Consider the following 15,009-nt stretch of genomic DNA (forward strand, 5'->3'; position numbering starts at 1 on the left):
AACATAGCACCCTACCAGCTACTATAAGCTACTTAACTCTGTCCTAACTGGAACCAGGACAAGGTGTTTGAACACAGGAGCCTGTGTCTTCAACCACTTCTATTCCTTAATGTTGAAAGGCTTGATATGACATCATTATTCACTTCCAAGGGCGAGAGAGGGTTTTGCAAGCCTGCTGTGATGTTCCTTTCAAACGAATCCGTGCTGCTACAGAGGGAAGGCTCCCCAGACAGCCGGTATGCTCTGTGCATGCTGAGTGGCTTGGGCAGGAGATGGGCACGTACCGTGTCGTTTGGGTGTGCTCTTGCCCTTTGGCCTCACCAAGTCAGTGTTCAGCGATCTGAGCAGGACCCTGCCCATGCCTGAGATGACCTGCAGAGGACACAGGGCTCTCGGGCACAGAAAGCAGGTATCTGGCTTGAGTGTAAGCCATCCTCTTAGAGATGCAGATCTCACCGGAGCTGCACACAGCATGTTAAAAACATGTGCCAAGTTTTTGAAAGTATTAGTCAGAATTTCCTGCCCTGACAGTGCCGTGGCAGAAGGGCTCGGTACTCTAGGTTGTGAGTCACGAGCCCACATCCACTGTTTGATCCTGCAGGCAGACACTGTGCAGATAAGCTGGTATTTAGGTGCTTGTGGTGTCAGGTCCTCAAGGCCCACCATCAGAGGCTTCTGGAGGTGGGAGAAGGGGACAAACTGCTCGGGGTCACAGGACTGCTCGGGGAAGGTGGGTTCGTGCCTGCTGCTGTGACAGACACAGCTCTGTACGTATCCATGGCCTTCCCCTGTAATTCGACGTCTTCAAACATTTTGTGCTGGTAAGTATCCACTGACACGGGCGGAGGTCAGCAAGGGGAGGTGACGTTCCCGTGGTCATTTGGGAAATCGCGTGTCAGAACTGGGAGCAGAAGCCAGAGCCCCTTCCAGCCTCGGGGAGCCATCCTCTGGCTGCAAAGTGTCTTTAAGTGTGGATGTCAGGCTTGAGGTACCGCAAGGGTACGTCAGGGAGCAGAGTTTGTCAGATGCCAAAGCTGTTTTGCCTGTTGGGTCTCTCTGAGCAGTTGGGTGGAGGTAAAGATCGATTGCTGTTGAGGTTTTGTGCTAAGAAGTGCTGAGCTCAGAGAGTCTGTTAACACCCGTTTGACAAGGACGAGCGTGAAGTCTGGTGCTCGATGCACAGATTTCGCAGGAACCGAATGGCACCTGTACAATTCCTGCTTCACTGCTGTCGCCCGCAGCGACTGCTGGGTGCTGCGCACGTGCCCCAAGGCAAAGGCATCATCTCACTCTCTCTCCTCTCTCCCTCTCTCTCTTTCTGTTATGTCTCTTTCTGCAGGTCAGCGTGGAGGTCCTGGTAGAATACCCTTTTTTTGTATTTGGACAAGGCTGGTCATCCTGCTGCCCCGAGAGAACCAGCCAGCTCTTTGATTTGCCATGCTCCAAACTCTCTGTGGGGGATGTCTGCATATCACTTACGCTCAAGAACCTGAAGAACGGCTCTATTAAAAAGGGCCAGCCCATGGACTCAGCTAGTATCTTGCTGAAGCATTCAAAGAATGACAGTCTAGCTGGAAGTAGACACAGGTATGCGGAGCAGGAAAATGGGATTAATCAGGGAAGTGCACAGATGTTAGCTGAGAATGGTGAACTGAAGTTTCCGGACAAAATAGGATTGCCTGCAGCACCTTTGCTCACCAAAACAGAACCCAGCAAGCCCCCGGCAACGAGGAAGAGGAGGTGGTCAGCCCCCGAAACACGAAAACTAGAGAAATCAGAAGAGGAGCCACCTTTGACTCTTCCCAAGCCTTCTTTTATTCCTCAGGAGGTTAAGATTTGCATTGAAGGTCGATCCAATGTAGGAAAGTAAAAGTTGTTTGGGGAAAGGAAATTAGGCTATCCCTTGTCATTTTTATCCAGATTACTGTACTGTAGACTAAATAACCCAGTATTTACATGTTATCATCTTATTTTAGGTTTATGTTATAACCTTGTTGTTATAGTTGCAGCTGGTATTATGCAGGAGACTGGTGCATATGTTTTTCCACAAGTGTTTGTCAGTGACTAGGTTTCTTGAGAGCTACAGAAGGGGCAGTATCTGCTTCACACACCCTTAGTGGAAATGAATGTGTTGTCATGGCTCCTGTTTTCTAACACCTCGTGTAGGACAGGGTCCAGCTGTGATTTTTTTTCTTTTTGTCGTCGTTATTTTTTGTGGTTTTTTTTTTCCTTGTTTTGGTTCCTGTTCTAGTTTTTTTTGGGGGGGAGGTGAGGAGAAGGGAACTGTAGCAGAGGTGTGTGTCACGCGTGGTGTGTGTGTGCGTGCGCCCGTCCCGAGGAGGGACCGTGAAGAGGTTTTCTGGCCCCAGGTGAATGCTGAGGACACAACCCACAGATGTTACCGAAAAGGATCAGACAGTCTCTGACGTTGTCAACAATAAGCCAACTCTCACTCAAGGCTCTACGGTATATATATATATATATATGTGTGTATATATATATATATATATATATTTGTGTGTGTGTATTTGTATATATATATTTCCCCCCATGGGGTCTGACTGCACTGATTTTTACTCACGAAGCAACTGCCACACCAACATTTCCCTTCTGCTTGCTCGTGCAGTCCGGTGCTGGGAGGCCACACACACACACGGGGCGGCTGTCCTCTGCGCCATTCACCCCGCGGGCTCCTCCCGGCGGCGCGGCGGGCACGCGTGGGTGCGCGTGGGTGTGCGTGGGTGTGCGCAGGGAGCCCTCCAGCTCGCTGGACGTGCCCGGCTCGGGCGCACTCCTGTTTCTGTGCAGTGTTAGACAAATCCATCGGGTTAACGCCATGGACATTTGCTTCCACGAGGGAGACGCATACTGCCCCTTTGAGATCACAGGCATACATCGTTTGCAGTTAGGTTGCAGATCTTTGTCTTTAACTCTAGTACTGTTTTTGGTTCATGATTATGGACAACCCGTGCCACTTTTTTCAAATTTCAGTGTGACACAGGAACCTGATGTTGAAGATGAACGTAGAATGTCTTTAAGCACTTAAAATGCTGTTCACACTTTATTGCTGAGCATCCTGGTCTAACACTCAGTACGTACTGTATCTCACTTTAATCTGCTCGGAAAACAGCAGCAGCAAACAAATTAATCTCTTCAACACTGTAACTACATGCAACTATGTAAAGTTTTCTCACAAGCAAGATGCTGAAAGTTTCAATGTGGTTTCAAAGGGATGAATGTGAATTATTGAACTAGTATGTGACAGTCATTGTCCACAAAGGACTACTTAATAGGAGGCACTTTTTAAACTTTAATGCTTGAGAAAGAGTTAAAGGCATATGCGAGCTGACAGATAATAAAAGAATAAGAGAAAGGAAAAAGGAAAGAGAAAAAAAAAATCATTGTCCAGTGTTTTTGAAAAAAGATGGACTTTAAAGAATCTTGCAATTTGCACATCTTGAGTTTATCATTTGTGTGGTATTCCTGCAGTTTTTACCTAATAATGTTGTGGGTTGGGGGGGGGGTCTGAAAGAGCATAAACAAATGTAGCAATTACTCACTAACCTGCCTACGCTCTAGGCCATTTCATAGGGTTATTGTTCCTTTCAAAGTTCATTTTCGGTCTTTCTACCGTATCTGCCACACAGAACCTAACACAGGTCCTACCGGGACAGCTCTGAGAATTTGTCTTCAGACTTGCTGAGAGAGTTTTCCACAAGAAACATTTCTATACATAAGCAAGGTGTTTGTTTGTTTTTAAAACAAACCTATTGTTATTTTATTATTATTATTATTTGTTATTTTAATTGCATTGTTTTCCATTTGAAAGACTAGATTTAAGAGTTTGGTACAAAACAAGTTCGGGGGGGTATTCACGCCGTTCAGTCTTTTGTTTCCCCAGGTAGGGCCGGATCCTTTGAGGTGCTGTGCACCAAGCCTCCCGAAAAGTCATGGGGAGGTGTGAGTATTAAGTACTTCAGGTCTGAGCTACAAAGCCTCTTGCTGCCAACAGGGATCTCATTGATGACAGTGGGATTTAGCTTGGGCCCTACGCAATCAAGCGTTCACATCGTTACTTTTGGTTGGTGAGTTCGCGTCCTTCAGGTAGTTTTGAAGAAGCTGTACTGATAGGGAGAAAAGGAAATAAAAGTTCTGGATTAGAAATGCAGTACCTAAAGTGAACAAACTTATTTAAAATCTCATTTTCCCTCTCCCCTAAAATACAGTGCTTTTATTTAAGAAAAGAAATGTTAACCCCAAACCCCAGCTTTGACTCTGTTATTTGTTACTTGAAATTTAGCTCACACCAGAACTAATTGTTTTTATACCATATTCTGGGGTGCACCAAAAAGTTTGAATACGTTTAAAATAGCTTGAAACTTTTCTTGAATTTCCTTGAATTTTATTAACCTCTCAGCGGGCTACCAAATAGCTGAGTGGGTTTCTTCTCACAGTCACACTGCTTAGTTAGTGCTTATTTGTTAATATTTCTGCTCAGAGAAGTTGCTTAATCTTCCATATACTCTGCTCAGGGCACTTGCAATTTATTGTTTTGTTTTGTTTCCTGTTTTGTTTTTAAGCTTTGATGGTAAAGGAATAGAAAGAATTACAGATTTTAGTTTGCATTTGTACCACTATTTCCGTAATTCACGTGTGCTCGGAAAAAAAATCTCAAAGAGAACCATACGCATTCACATTCGTGGTTAATAAGGAAGCAGGGGCTATTAAACTGACTGGATCTATTCAACTAACACTAAAAAAAATAAAAAATAATAATAATAAAAAAATAAGTTTGGAGCAATAGGAATGTATTAGTTCTGTGCTTGTATTTCAGACTGAGGAATTCTGAAATAACTGGTTCTTTCCCAACAATCGTCCCTTTCCATGCTTTGGCTTTCGTAGGATGTGCAATACTTTACGTGCCAACGTAGACTCACCCGTGCGGTGTTAGCTAGATCTCATACCCTCTTCTGGTTTCCCCTTTTTGTTCTCTTTGAATAGTTTCTTTCTTCCTTCCTTCCTTCCTTTTTTTCCTATTAATAACCCTCTCCCCCCCAAAATAAAAAAGAAACGTATCGAGGGTGAGGCGTTCCTTGGCCTGGGAAACACCAGCCCTTTTTGTATTCAGTGAGCGTGGTGCGTGAAGCAAAGGCCTGGCTCAGCCTTGCGTATTCGAGAAGCACGACCTTGGCCTCCGCGCTGTAAAAAACAATAAAAATTTAGATCCAGGAAGATAAAAAGCGCCTAATCCAAGTTTTCCCCCGCCACCACCACCACCAAGAGAGGAGTTTCGGGATTCATTACGTCTCCAAGGGGGGGATTTTGCCAATGTGAGCCCTCTTCCCCGCGGGGCCACGCGCGGCCGTGGGGCCGCTCGTTGTTCGCTCCGTGCCCGCCCGATGGGGCCGAGCCGCATCTGGGCATCCACGCGTGGCCTGGCCCGGCTCCCTTTTCTCTTGTTTTCTTTTGGTATCTTTTTTTTGTTTTCTTTCCTTTTTATTTTCCTTTTTTTATTTTTTTTTCTTTTTCTTCCTTTTTGTAGCAGGCCTGTTTAGTTTACAATGAAATGCATACAATCACCAAGAAATTAGTCAGGGCGAAGAAAATAAAACGAGAACCTCTTTATAGGGATTTCTAAAAATATCTATCTATCTGTCTATCTATCTATCTAATCTATCTATATATCTATATATATAAAATGACTGTTCCTTATAGTGTTTAACTTAGGCATTGTTTCAGTTTGTCTGGGCCACATCACGGGGAATTTGAGTTTGATGTCACTTACCTCAAGTCCTGCAGTTGAAACCCAAATTGGAGTTGCTGTTGACCTACTTTAGGATTTTGTACGTTGCTGTTGGGATTTTTTCCCCCGACAAACCAGACCTCGGGGCGGGGGGGAGGGGGGTAGGATGTTCCTCTGATTCCTTCAATTCCTTCGTCCCGCTGTCGCTTTGTTCGACCTGTCGTTCCGTCATTTTCTCGGCCTGGGGAAGTGACATCGCTACTCTCGTTTCCCTAAATCAAGGAACATTTAGAAACTTTTCACACCTTTTACTCAGGGATGGGGCTGGCATATGTGTGGTACACTGATGTGACCAGAAGCAGCACTTTTACTGCTCTGGAGTAGGGATGTACAATGTTACAGACGAGTTTGGATTTCCTGCATCTCATGGTTTAACTCTGTAGATATCACATAGATTGCAATACAAAAGCAGCAGGCTCAGCGTGAACTGTAGCTGTTGGTTATCATGAAAATTCACTCTGTGCAGAGATTTGTTTCACTTAAAGTGTGTTGCCAATATTAAAAAGGAAACGGTGAAATTCTGTTCAGACTTGCAACTGCTAAAAAAAAAAAAAAAGTCTGTATCAAGGAGAGCAAATCCTCTTTATTTTAAACACTAACAGTGTTATTTCAAAGAGGGGTTCTTGGCACAGCGTTCTGTGCGTCCTGGGCCCCAGCTCTGCAAACACTTATGCGCGTGCTCATGGAAAGGTCTGAGCTGGCCGACGAAAGCAGCCGGGAGGCTCGGGAGCTCTCTGTGTAGTACGCGTATAAATCTTTGTGAAACTGAAGCCTGGTTCGGTTAGGGCCAGATTCTGACCTTACTCAGGTGGCTGGAAAACCCTGGGGTTTCATCCAGGTTCACCAGGGTGGGATGTGCCCCGGGGGCGCTGGGGGATGTGGCCTGTTGAAACACTTCTGCTATCCCACAAACGCCAAAATAATGGCGAAATGGGGCATGCACTCATACAGGTAATTTCCATGTCTTCCCTCCACATCATCACAGGTAACAGCAGAGTCCGCTTGGGGCTCTGGCCAGTGCTGATGTGAAAAGCGAGGGGGGTGAACGTGTCGCTGGAGTGCAGCCGGTCATTTTCTTCTCTCTGGTTTATCCACCTCCCCCCCCGCCCCCAAAGTCCTGAAACAATAGAAAAATGAGAATTTGTTGATGCAGATCTGCATACGTGCACACACAGCCAGGCAGAAGTGTCAGTTTGCACATGAATAAATACGTGTGAATTTTGTAAGCCTACACATCCACTTGGTTTCCTGTCCTGAGGACAGTGTCGTGTTTTGTGTCGATAGGGAAATTCCAAACAAGTTGCACACCTCTACTCCAGAGTTCAATTTCTTTTACATAGACGACCTCGCTTCAGATGTGTTACCTTTACTGATAGGATCTTTTCTTGTAGCACTATATCTTGTGGGAATATTTTTTGATGTAAACCTAATTTGAGAAGCTTATTAAAAATAGAAACTTTTTTTGAAGCACTCACATTGAGGAGTACAGGTAATGTTTTAAAAAAAATTGCACAAAAGAAAAATGAATGTTGGAATGATTCATTCAGTGTTTGAAAAAGAGATGGCTCTGTTTGAACAGTGAGTTTCATACCTTGTTTGTAAAAAAAAAAAAAAGTTTTTAAATACAAAAGCAGAGAAAGGTTGAAAGTTACATGTTTTTTGTATATAGAAATTGTCATGTCTAGATGATCTGATTTGTATTGGCTTTGGCCAGGAAGAATTATTACTTAAAAGGCTCTTAAAGAACAACTGTGCTTAATTTTCTGTTCGTATTACATTTCTGGGTCCCGTTTCTGGGGAATGGAGTCATGCTTTCACACTGTTTATTCCTGTGCTGAAAATACACCTTGGAGCAGCAATTCCTGAGTGCAGCTACCAGGCACTTCAAAGGGTGGCTACTGTGCAAACCTAGAGTCTCGCTCTGCAGCTGGGTTTTGGCTTTAGATCTCTCCTGCCTGCGCCGAGGGACGAGGCTGCTTTCGAGGGAGGCCTCGGCGATGCCCGGCCCAGCAGCAGCCCTGCCTTCGGTCGAGAGTCGCTGCCGGCCGCGCACGGCCCGCTCGGCTCCCGCCTGAAGCCTTTTGGCCCCATTTTTTTTCCTCTCCCTGTGATGCTGTTCCACGTTTTTTCAGCACTTCCTGTTCCATACGAAACCCAAAGAGTATAATCCTGAGCAAGAAGTGTTTATAACAAGGGATCCTAGCCTAGGGCCAACAGCAGGGCCCTGCCCGAGGCAAGGCGGCCTTGGAGCCCCTTCCACTGCCCCCTCTCCCCGCGGCCTCCTTCAGAGCTGCCGGGGAGCAGGCACCCGAGGCAGCTTTCCAGTGGCGGTCTTGGTTGCTTGAGAGACCGGTGTTTTCCAGAAGCCAAAAGAGAGGATCCCGAAGCAGTTTGTGAGGAGAGGGTCTTTTTCTAAGTCCAAAGATTGAGCTGGGCAGCTGGGGGCCGGCGGCGGGGCGAAGCGGTGACCCCGGCCTCGGCTCTCATCCAGGTGGCCCCGGGCACCGGGAGGAGCGGCCCCGGTTGTATTACAATGAAGTGCATTCAGCCAATAGGTAGTATTTATACAATAACAGTCTCTAAGGTTTCTGTAGTTTTTTTCTTCTTGTTATCTGAAAGGACTCAAGTCTTCCACTGAGGATTTTATGGAGGCTTCATCCAAGGTTGTTTCTTTTCGGTTTGTTTCTATTTTGAGCAGTCAAAGCTCCTGTGCCCTTTCCCTCGACCATGCAGTAGGCATGCATTGGAAGTGCTGTTTGCAGTAGGCGTTAGTCACTCGTTGAAGCTGTCGTTGCTGTACTACTGGATTGCTGACGTGCAAAAACTTCAGGGCCCGGACTCTCGGCCGGTGTGGGAGCGCGGGGAGGCCCGGCTCTGCCCCGCGACACCGGCCGAGGCGGGGATCCCGCCCTGGGGCTTGCTGTAAGAGCCGAGGACCCGACTGCTCTCCCTTCGAACGCACTCTGCACAACTCCTCTCCGAGCCATGGGGTTGGGATCTGGGTAGCTGAAGACGAAAACGGGCCGGGGGTGGCTACATTGGTGTCTTCTGTCTGGCCATCGGGCTGGCCTCTTAGCGAAGTTACTAATCTGTTAAGGCATAGATACAACTTCTTACGACAGTCAGCTAATGTTGAAACTCACTAATGTATGTATTTGCTCTTTTTTTTTTTTTTTTGAATAATATATTAACTTGTTGAACACTGTTCTTTTCACAGTGTTAAAGGGGGGGAGGTGGGGGGCGTGGGAGGGGTGGGTTACGGGTGGGGATTTCCCAACCTTTTTCAGTTCGGGTGAGCTACTGAAAATCATTTTGTACTAGCTATGTCACCGTCCCCGGCAGCCGGCAGGCTTGGGCTGGCCGGCTCGCGAAGGCACTCGGTGAGAGGCCTTGCCGGGGTAAGGTTTAGCCATTCTTCAGCAGTAATTTTTTTAAGGTCTTTTTTTTAATTTTATTTTTTTTTCTCATTTGGTATTATTAATGAGGGTTGATGCAAATCACACTTCCAGTGTAGTTCCTAGTGTAGGCCCAGCAAAAGGGACATTGCAGCTTTGTGTTGGGGAGAAATTGAGCTGACATGGCCAGTACAAAGGAGAAATAGGGAGGGAATAACGTTTTGCACCTTATTGAAAAGAGGAGAAGATTTTAAGTGCATACAGACATAGTTAAGAGCTTTTATTGTGACAGGAGAACTTTTTTCCATATGCGTGCATACTCTCTGTAATTCCAGTGTAAAATATTGTACTTGCACTAGCTTTTTTAAAACAAATATTAAAAAAAAATGGAAGAATTCATATTCTATTTTCTAATGGTGGTGTGTCTATTTGTAGGATACACTCGCGTCTGTTTATTGAATTTTATGGTCCCTTTCTTTGATGGTGCTTGCAGGTTTTCTAGGTAGAAATTATTTCATTATTATAATAAAACAATGTTTGATTCAAAATTTGAACAAAATTGTTTTAAAGAAATTGTCTGTATACCAGTACAAGTTTATTGTTTCAGTATACTCGTACTAATAAAATAACAGTGCCAATTGCAAACGCGTGTTTTGTCTTTATGAGTTACAACTGAATGCAAGATAGCTTTCCCCTGGAGGTAACTTGTCCAATTTATTTTTCCTGCCCCTTGGCAACGTGTTTTAGCACATTTGCATTCATTTGCAGCGACGCAGGAATGTACCCGTACACGGTACACGGCACAAAACCCTCTCCAGACCATCAGAGTGAAGCCTTTTATTGCGTAACAAAACTTTCCACTTATAACTTCCGAACGCTTTAAATGGTTGCACCACTTGCGCTGGAGGCGTTGCATACACAGGTTTGCTACAGATGAGGGGAGACAACACTCCTCACCACCACCTCAGCAGTGTGGAGCGGGACAGGAAGACATCTAAGGCTCATTAACTCTTTTTGGCTGATTATGCAGAAGCGCTTTACAATTATCGCAGGCAACACCACGGAGTTTTGGACTCCGAATTACTTAGCCATGTATGAAAACTTCACTAACAGTAAACACCGTGTCAGGTAAATACAGTGTTTAGGGGTGCGGAGCTGCGGCACCATCTGATCTGACCCAGGAATGCTGCAGCTCCTCCGGCCCCTGCCCTCTCCTGCCCTCAGCTCGCTGGGTGCTGCAGAAGGCAAGCTGCTGTTCTCAGGCATTGGCATTTTTTTTTTCTCTCCTACACAAGCAAGGCTAAACCTGGCTTGCTCTTCCTGGCATTGGCTGCAGAAGCCCTCCTGGCTCCAAGAGAGAACTTGTGGTATAAAACTGGTACTGGCCACTAAAAAGCAGCATCCCCGGGCGGAGGGGTTGGGAGGCAATGGTGGACACAGACACTGGACGTACACTGGCAGAAAGCTGTGGCAGCAAGCCTGCTCAAAGTGGTGGAACCACGACGGTATGAACAGGTATGACAGAGGGAGTGCTTGGTTCAGAAAAGGCTTCAAACTCTCCAGCTGTCCATGACTGAAAAACACGAGCCCCTGTACCGACACGGTGGGGCCTGGCTAATTGCTGCCCTTTCTCTATTTCACCCCCCAGTCCTTTCCACCCCCGCAACTGGCTGGCAGAAAGGAAGACACAGGCTCACTTTCATAGGAAAAGCTCCTCCAAATGCAAGCAGAGGCTCTTCCTGCCCCTGCTTACAACACCTCATATTTACAGGGTGGCCCACGTCCTACATTCAACCCCACTCTGAGGCCAGAGGTGAGCAGAAAGAAGCACAGAAGAGCACAGCCCAAGTGCACCCTGTGGGGGCATACGGCTGTCGCTGTGCCAAGCCCTTTGCCCCCAGGTAAGGGGTGCAGCGTGCCCTGCACGGCGGTGACATCCCAGTATGACCGGGAAAGGCTGGGATTTTTTTAGGCGGTCTCGTGTTTCAAGATACCAGCGATGGATGTGCTCAGCTGGGCTTGTCTGAATGGTGTAACAAGGCCCTTTTCGGCATCCCCGCTGACAGGTTTTCGATGTCTTCACTTACAGCACTGCAGTCCTCAGCACTGCCCTTGGGTGCTCAGCTTAGCAAGTGCCCAGCTGGGGAAAGCAGGCATGGGCTTGGCCTGCAGCCCTTACCACACTCACAGTGTTCCTGTAGCGGGGAGACAGGATGGGGCTGGGGTGGCAGGCTTAAAGACCAGGTTGAGCAGAATCACCTGACACTAAGCTCTTACAAATGGGACAGGATGTTCCACGGGACAGCAAATTACAGAAAACCTGGAAAAATGTGCAGGTGAGGTAGATCTGCAAATGGCACATGGCGTTTGCCAGTGTTTCTGGCCTTTGCGTGGTCCATCCTGCCAGGCGCAGCGCACCCTCAGCACCCTCTGCTCCAGTTTCTCGTGAGAGTGGCAGCGGGCTTGAGCAGGGCACAGCTCTGGGGCTAAGAGACAATAAAGGCAAATACTGAGGCACAGGACTGGCTGTAAAACAAGGGCTCAAACTTGACTTTTTTCTGTTTTCCAACCTGTCTGAAAGCTGCACATTTGAGTGTTAGTAGTGAGTGCTGACGTGGTTGAGCATCGTCTCTGAACAAAACCCACATGTAACTACGGGCAAGATGCAGACATGCTATCAGTTTACGTTCCTGCACCTGATTTCTCTCTCCTGCTCATGCTGGATAAAGAGAAAACAAAATAGAACACATGCTGCTTATCAAAATGGTGGTAACAGCTGCTATTGAGAAAAGCAAATACCCTAAGTTCAAGCTTTACCAGTCACCATTCTTAGTGTCAATGTCATCCACATTCAATGTCTGGAGAATTCAGGGCACTTCTTAGAGTCAGCCTATCCCCATCCGTTCAGATTAGCCAGGGGGCAGACAGAAGTATGTGCAAAAGGACAGGGAAGTGGGTGTGAGTGGCCCTAGGCCAGGCTGGCTGTGTAGGTGTGCAGTTTGCCAGGGAGAAGACTCCATGCTTGCCAGTCCCGTGGAGAGGCAGCCCTCCCTTGCCCCCAATGCCTGCCTTTTGGAAAAGAAACTCTTCCAAAGAGATGTCCTGAAGCTGTTCTGTTCAATGTGCATATGATCTTTTTAGAAAAATGTTTACAAATATATATACGTTATATGTATATGTACTTCTTTCGTTTACAAATGTAGCTAAAAAAAGTAGAAAAGCAATAGTGAGAGTAGGTGTGAGACCAGCAGACTGCTGCGCTTCCCACGTGTGAAGGCACGAGTGTGGAGGCACACCTGCGGTCAGGCTGCACCGTGACGTCTGGCACGGGCTGCCCCTGCTCCTCGCGGAGGTGTTCGTTTGCCTTTGTACCCCTGCACTGCACGTCGTGTAAATGAGGGAAGGGTGACCCCCTGCAGCTGTGCAGGTGCAGAGCAGTAACACCGCCTGCGCTCCGGGCTCAGCGAGGGTAAGAGCAGGATTTGGCCCACCGGAGGGTCTGTGGTAAAGAAGCGAGGCAACTTCTTAACATGATGCTTTCAGGCTGGAGGGAGCAGAGATCAGACCCTTTACTCACAGGGCCTGCTTCTCTCTGAGTTCGGGTTCCTTTACGAGATTTGGGCAGGACATATGGTCCTTAAAGCCAGCACAAGCATAACCTGTGCTCACATTAAGGCCTTTATTCACCTCCAAAACAGATGAAAGGGTCACACCACAATTAAGACCTATGTCCTACGAGTTTAATGGAAGACATTTAAAATACGAGGCCATTTAGAAGACCTTCGGTGCCTTTTCTAATGTGCACAACACACTTAAAAGTCATCAGGGATCATTTTGTGGCCTAGATTTGCTCCTCAGAATGGTTGATCGTACCAATCCTTGTGCATGGCTTTTTGGGCAGTCCTGCATATGAGCCTAATTCTAGAGTCTCTTTGCTATTCCTCTTCCTACAGATTACTCATTTGCTTTTCAAAGGAAGCCTACCTCTTTCCACAGATACCTACAGGAGGTGAAAGTAAGCCCCTGAATGAAGTACTGAAGTAACATCAGCTGTACTACAATCTCAGCAGCACTTCAAAGTGGCCAAACATTATTAATTCATTGGTGTTCACTTTTACATCCTTTATCGTAACAAGCTACTGTGGTATTCATGTGGATGCAATGTGTATTTCCAAAGAAGTTTTGTTGTGATTTATCAATTAATTAGTGGGCTGTTGCACTTTATTAAAGTGTTACCCAGAGTCTTAAACATTCATTACTGCCTTTAGAGCAAATGTTTTAACTCAGTCTCAGCCTGGCAGTGTCTTGCAATCAGGCTGTTCTGCTGGAAGCTCCCTTTTGATTTTCATCATGCTAAGGACTGCAAAGGAGTGGTATGAAAAAAGTAAGATGTGAGTTTGATCTCTCCGACCTCATTCACCTGGCCACAGACAGTGCACAGTGCAGCATCTTTACATCTTTGCTAAATGGACAGGAACAGGCAGAAAACTTACGAGGGAGCAGGGAGGGCTGCGGAGAAACCTCCCCTTGGTGGGTTTACTGTTGCTGGGGTTGTATGTCTCGAAAAATTCTGATCACAGAGCACAGGTAAAAGCAGGAACCCAGGTAATTCAGTAACGGCGTGCACAAAGAAGCAGGCAAGCTCTGAGATGTTCTCTCCTGAATGATCTCCATGGATGGAGGCAGGGAGGACAACATGGGTTTGCTACATTCAATGACAACTTCCCTGAAGAGGAAGGTCCTTTGAAATAGGGAGATTTAGTAAAAATGGCAGTACCGACCCTGCGAACTGAGAGTGGAGATCTGGCATTTTATCTTCACAGTAAGAAGCTAGCAGTAGTCAGGCCTCTGACATTCTGCAGGCTGGCAGCCCTGCCACAAACACCGACCCTTTTGCCAGAGGAAAGGTGAAGACAATTTGGGTTTTGATTCCTCCACTCAACCCCTTCCATCTTTTTCTCTCCCAGCCTGCAATTTCTGGAGGGTGCACTGTCAGAAGCAGTGGTAGCTGACAGGTCAGTCTTCAAAGAGGGAATGTGTGTATGCAGGTGCAACAGACATATCTGTACAAGCCAATTCCTTGTTAACTGGGGTTTCAGCAGCTATTTGTCAGAGGGGAAAAAGAGTAGAAGAAATGATTAAAAAATAAAATAGGCACAATAAAAGATGAGGCTATTGCATTTTGAACCAATGGCACTGTGTTAATAGCACAACCTTCCTCATCCAAATCCCAACCATCGTGGCTATGAGATTGCCATCTGCAGAGAGAGGAGAACTTGCCACTAACGCACCAAGGAGGAGAAAGCAAAACAAAACACCAGCCCTTCCTGCTCCTCTCCCCCTGTCCCTCTCTCCAGTTCCCCAGTCCTGGGCTACGAGAAGACCTGGCTGTGCTGCTGGGTGACCCGGATGAACGTTGTTCTCCTGCTCAGTTCCTTGAGTTTGGCAGCTCCCACGTAGGTGCAGGTGGAGCGCAGTCCCCCAAGGATGTCCAGGATGGTGAGCTCCACATCCCCTCTGTACGGCACCTCCACCGTTCTGCCCTCCGAAGCCCTGGAGAAGAGAATGGTTACTGCAATTATGGGCAGATGTAAAATGTAACCGTGTTTACTGGAAATGGTGGAGGTTAATGTTCTGCACACTGCAGTTTATAAGTACTCCCCCAGTTTCATTATGTGCTTGCCTGTTGATCCTCGGTGCTCTAAAGCACTGAAATGCTTCACCTCCAGTCACCAATGCTGTGAACTAGAAGCGGACACGTCTTGCAGATGCCCCAATATCCCATGAGGGTACTTAGAGATCTGCTCCTTC

At 46.8% G+C, this 15,009-nt stretch overlaps 2 protein-coding genes across 19 annotated transcripts in view; one reads left to right on the top strand and one right to left on the bottom strand.

Annotated features, from left to right (window-relative positions):
* Positions 1–9,843, top strand: part of ATXN1 (ataxin 1) — a 219,417-nt gene extending 209,574 nt beyond the window's left edge. For all 18 annotated transcript variants that reach the window (XM_083826834.1, XM_083826846.1, XM_083826835.1 and 15 more), the window contains one exon: positions 1,340–9,843. In XM_083826834.1, coding sequence (XP_083682960.1) covers positions 1,340–1,870 — 531 coding nt within the window. In that variant the 3' untranslated portion in view covers positions 1,871–9,843. The remainder of the gene's footprint in view (positions 1–1,339) is intronic.
* Positions 9,772–15,009, bottom strand: part of GMPR (guanosine monophosphate reductase) — a 41,126-nt gene continuing 35,888 nt past the window's right edge. The window contains exon 9 of the mRNA XM_083826854.1: positions 9,772–14,751. Within this exon, the coding sequence (XP_083682980.1) occupies positions 14,571–14,751 (181 nt within the window). The 3' untranslated portion in view covers positions 9,772–14,570. The remainder of the gene's footprint in view (positions 14,752–15,009) is intronic.

This window comes from Anser anser, assembly GCF_964211835.1.
Source record: "Anser anser genome assembly, chromosome: 2".
Taxonomy (NCBI): domain Eukaryota; kingdom Metazoa; phylum Chordata; class Aves; order Anseriformes; family Anatidae; genus Anser; species Anser anser.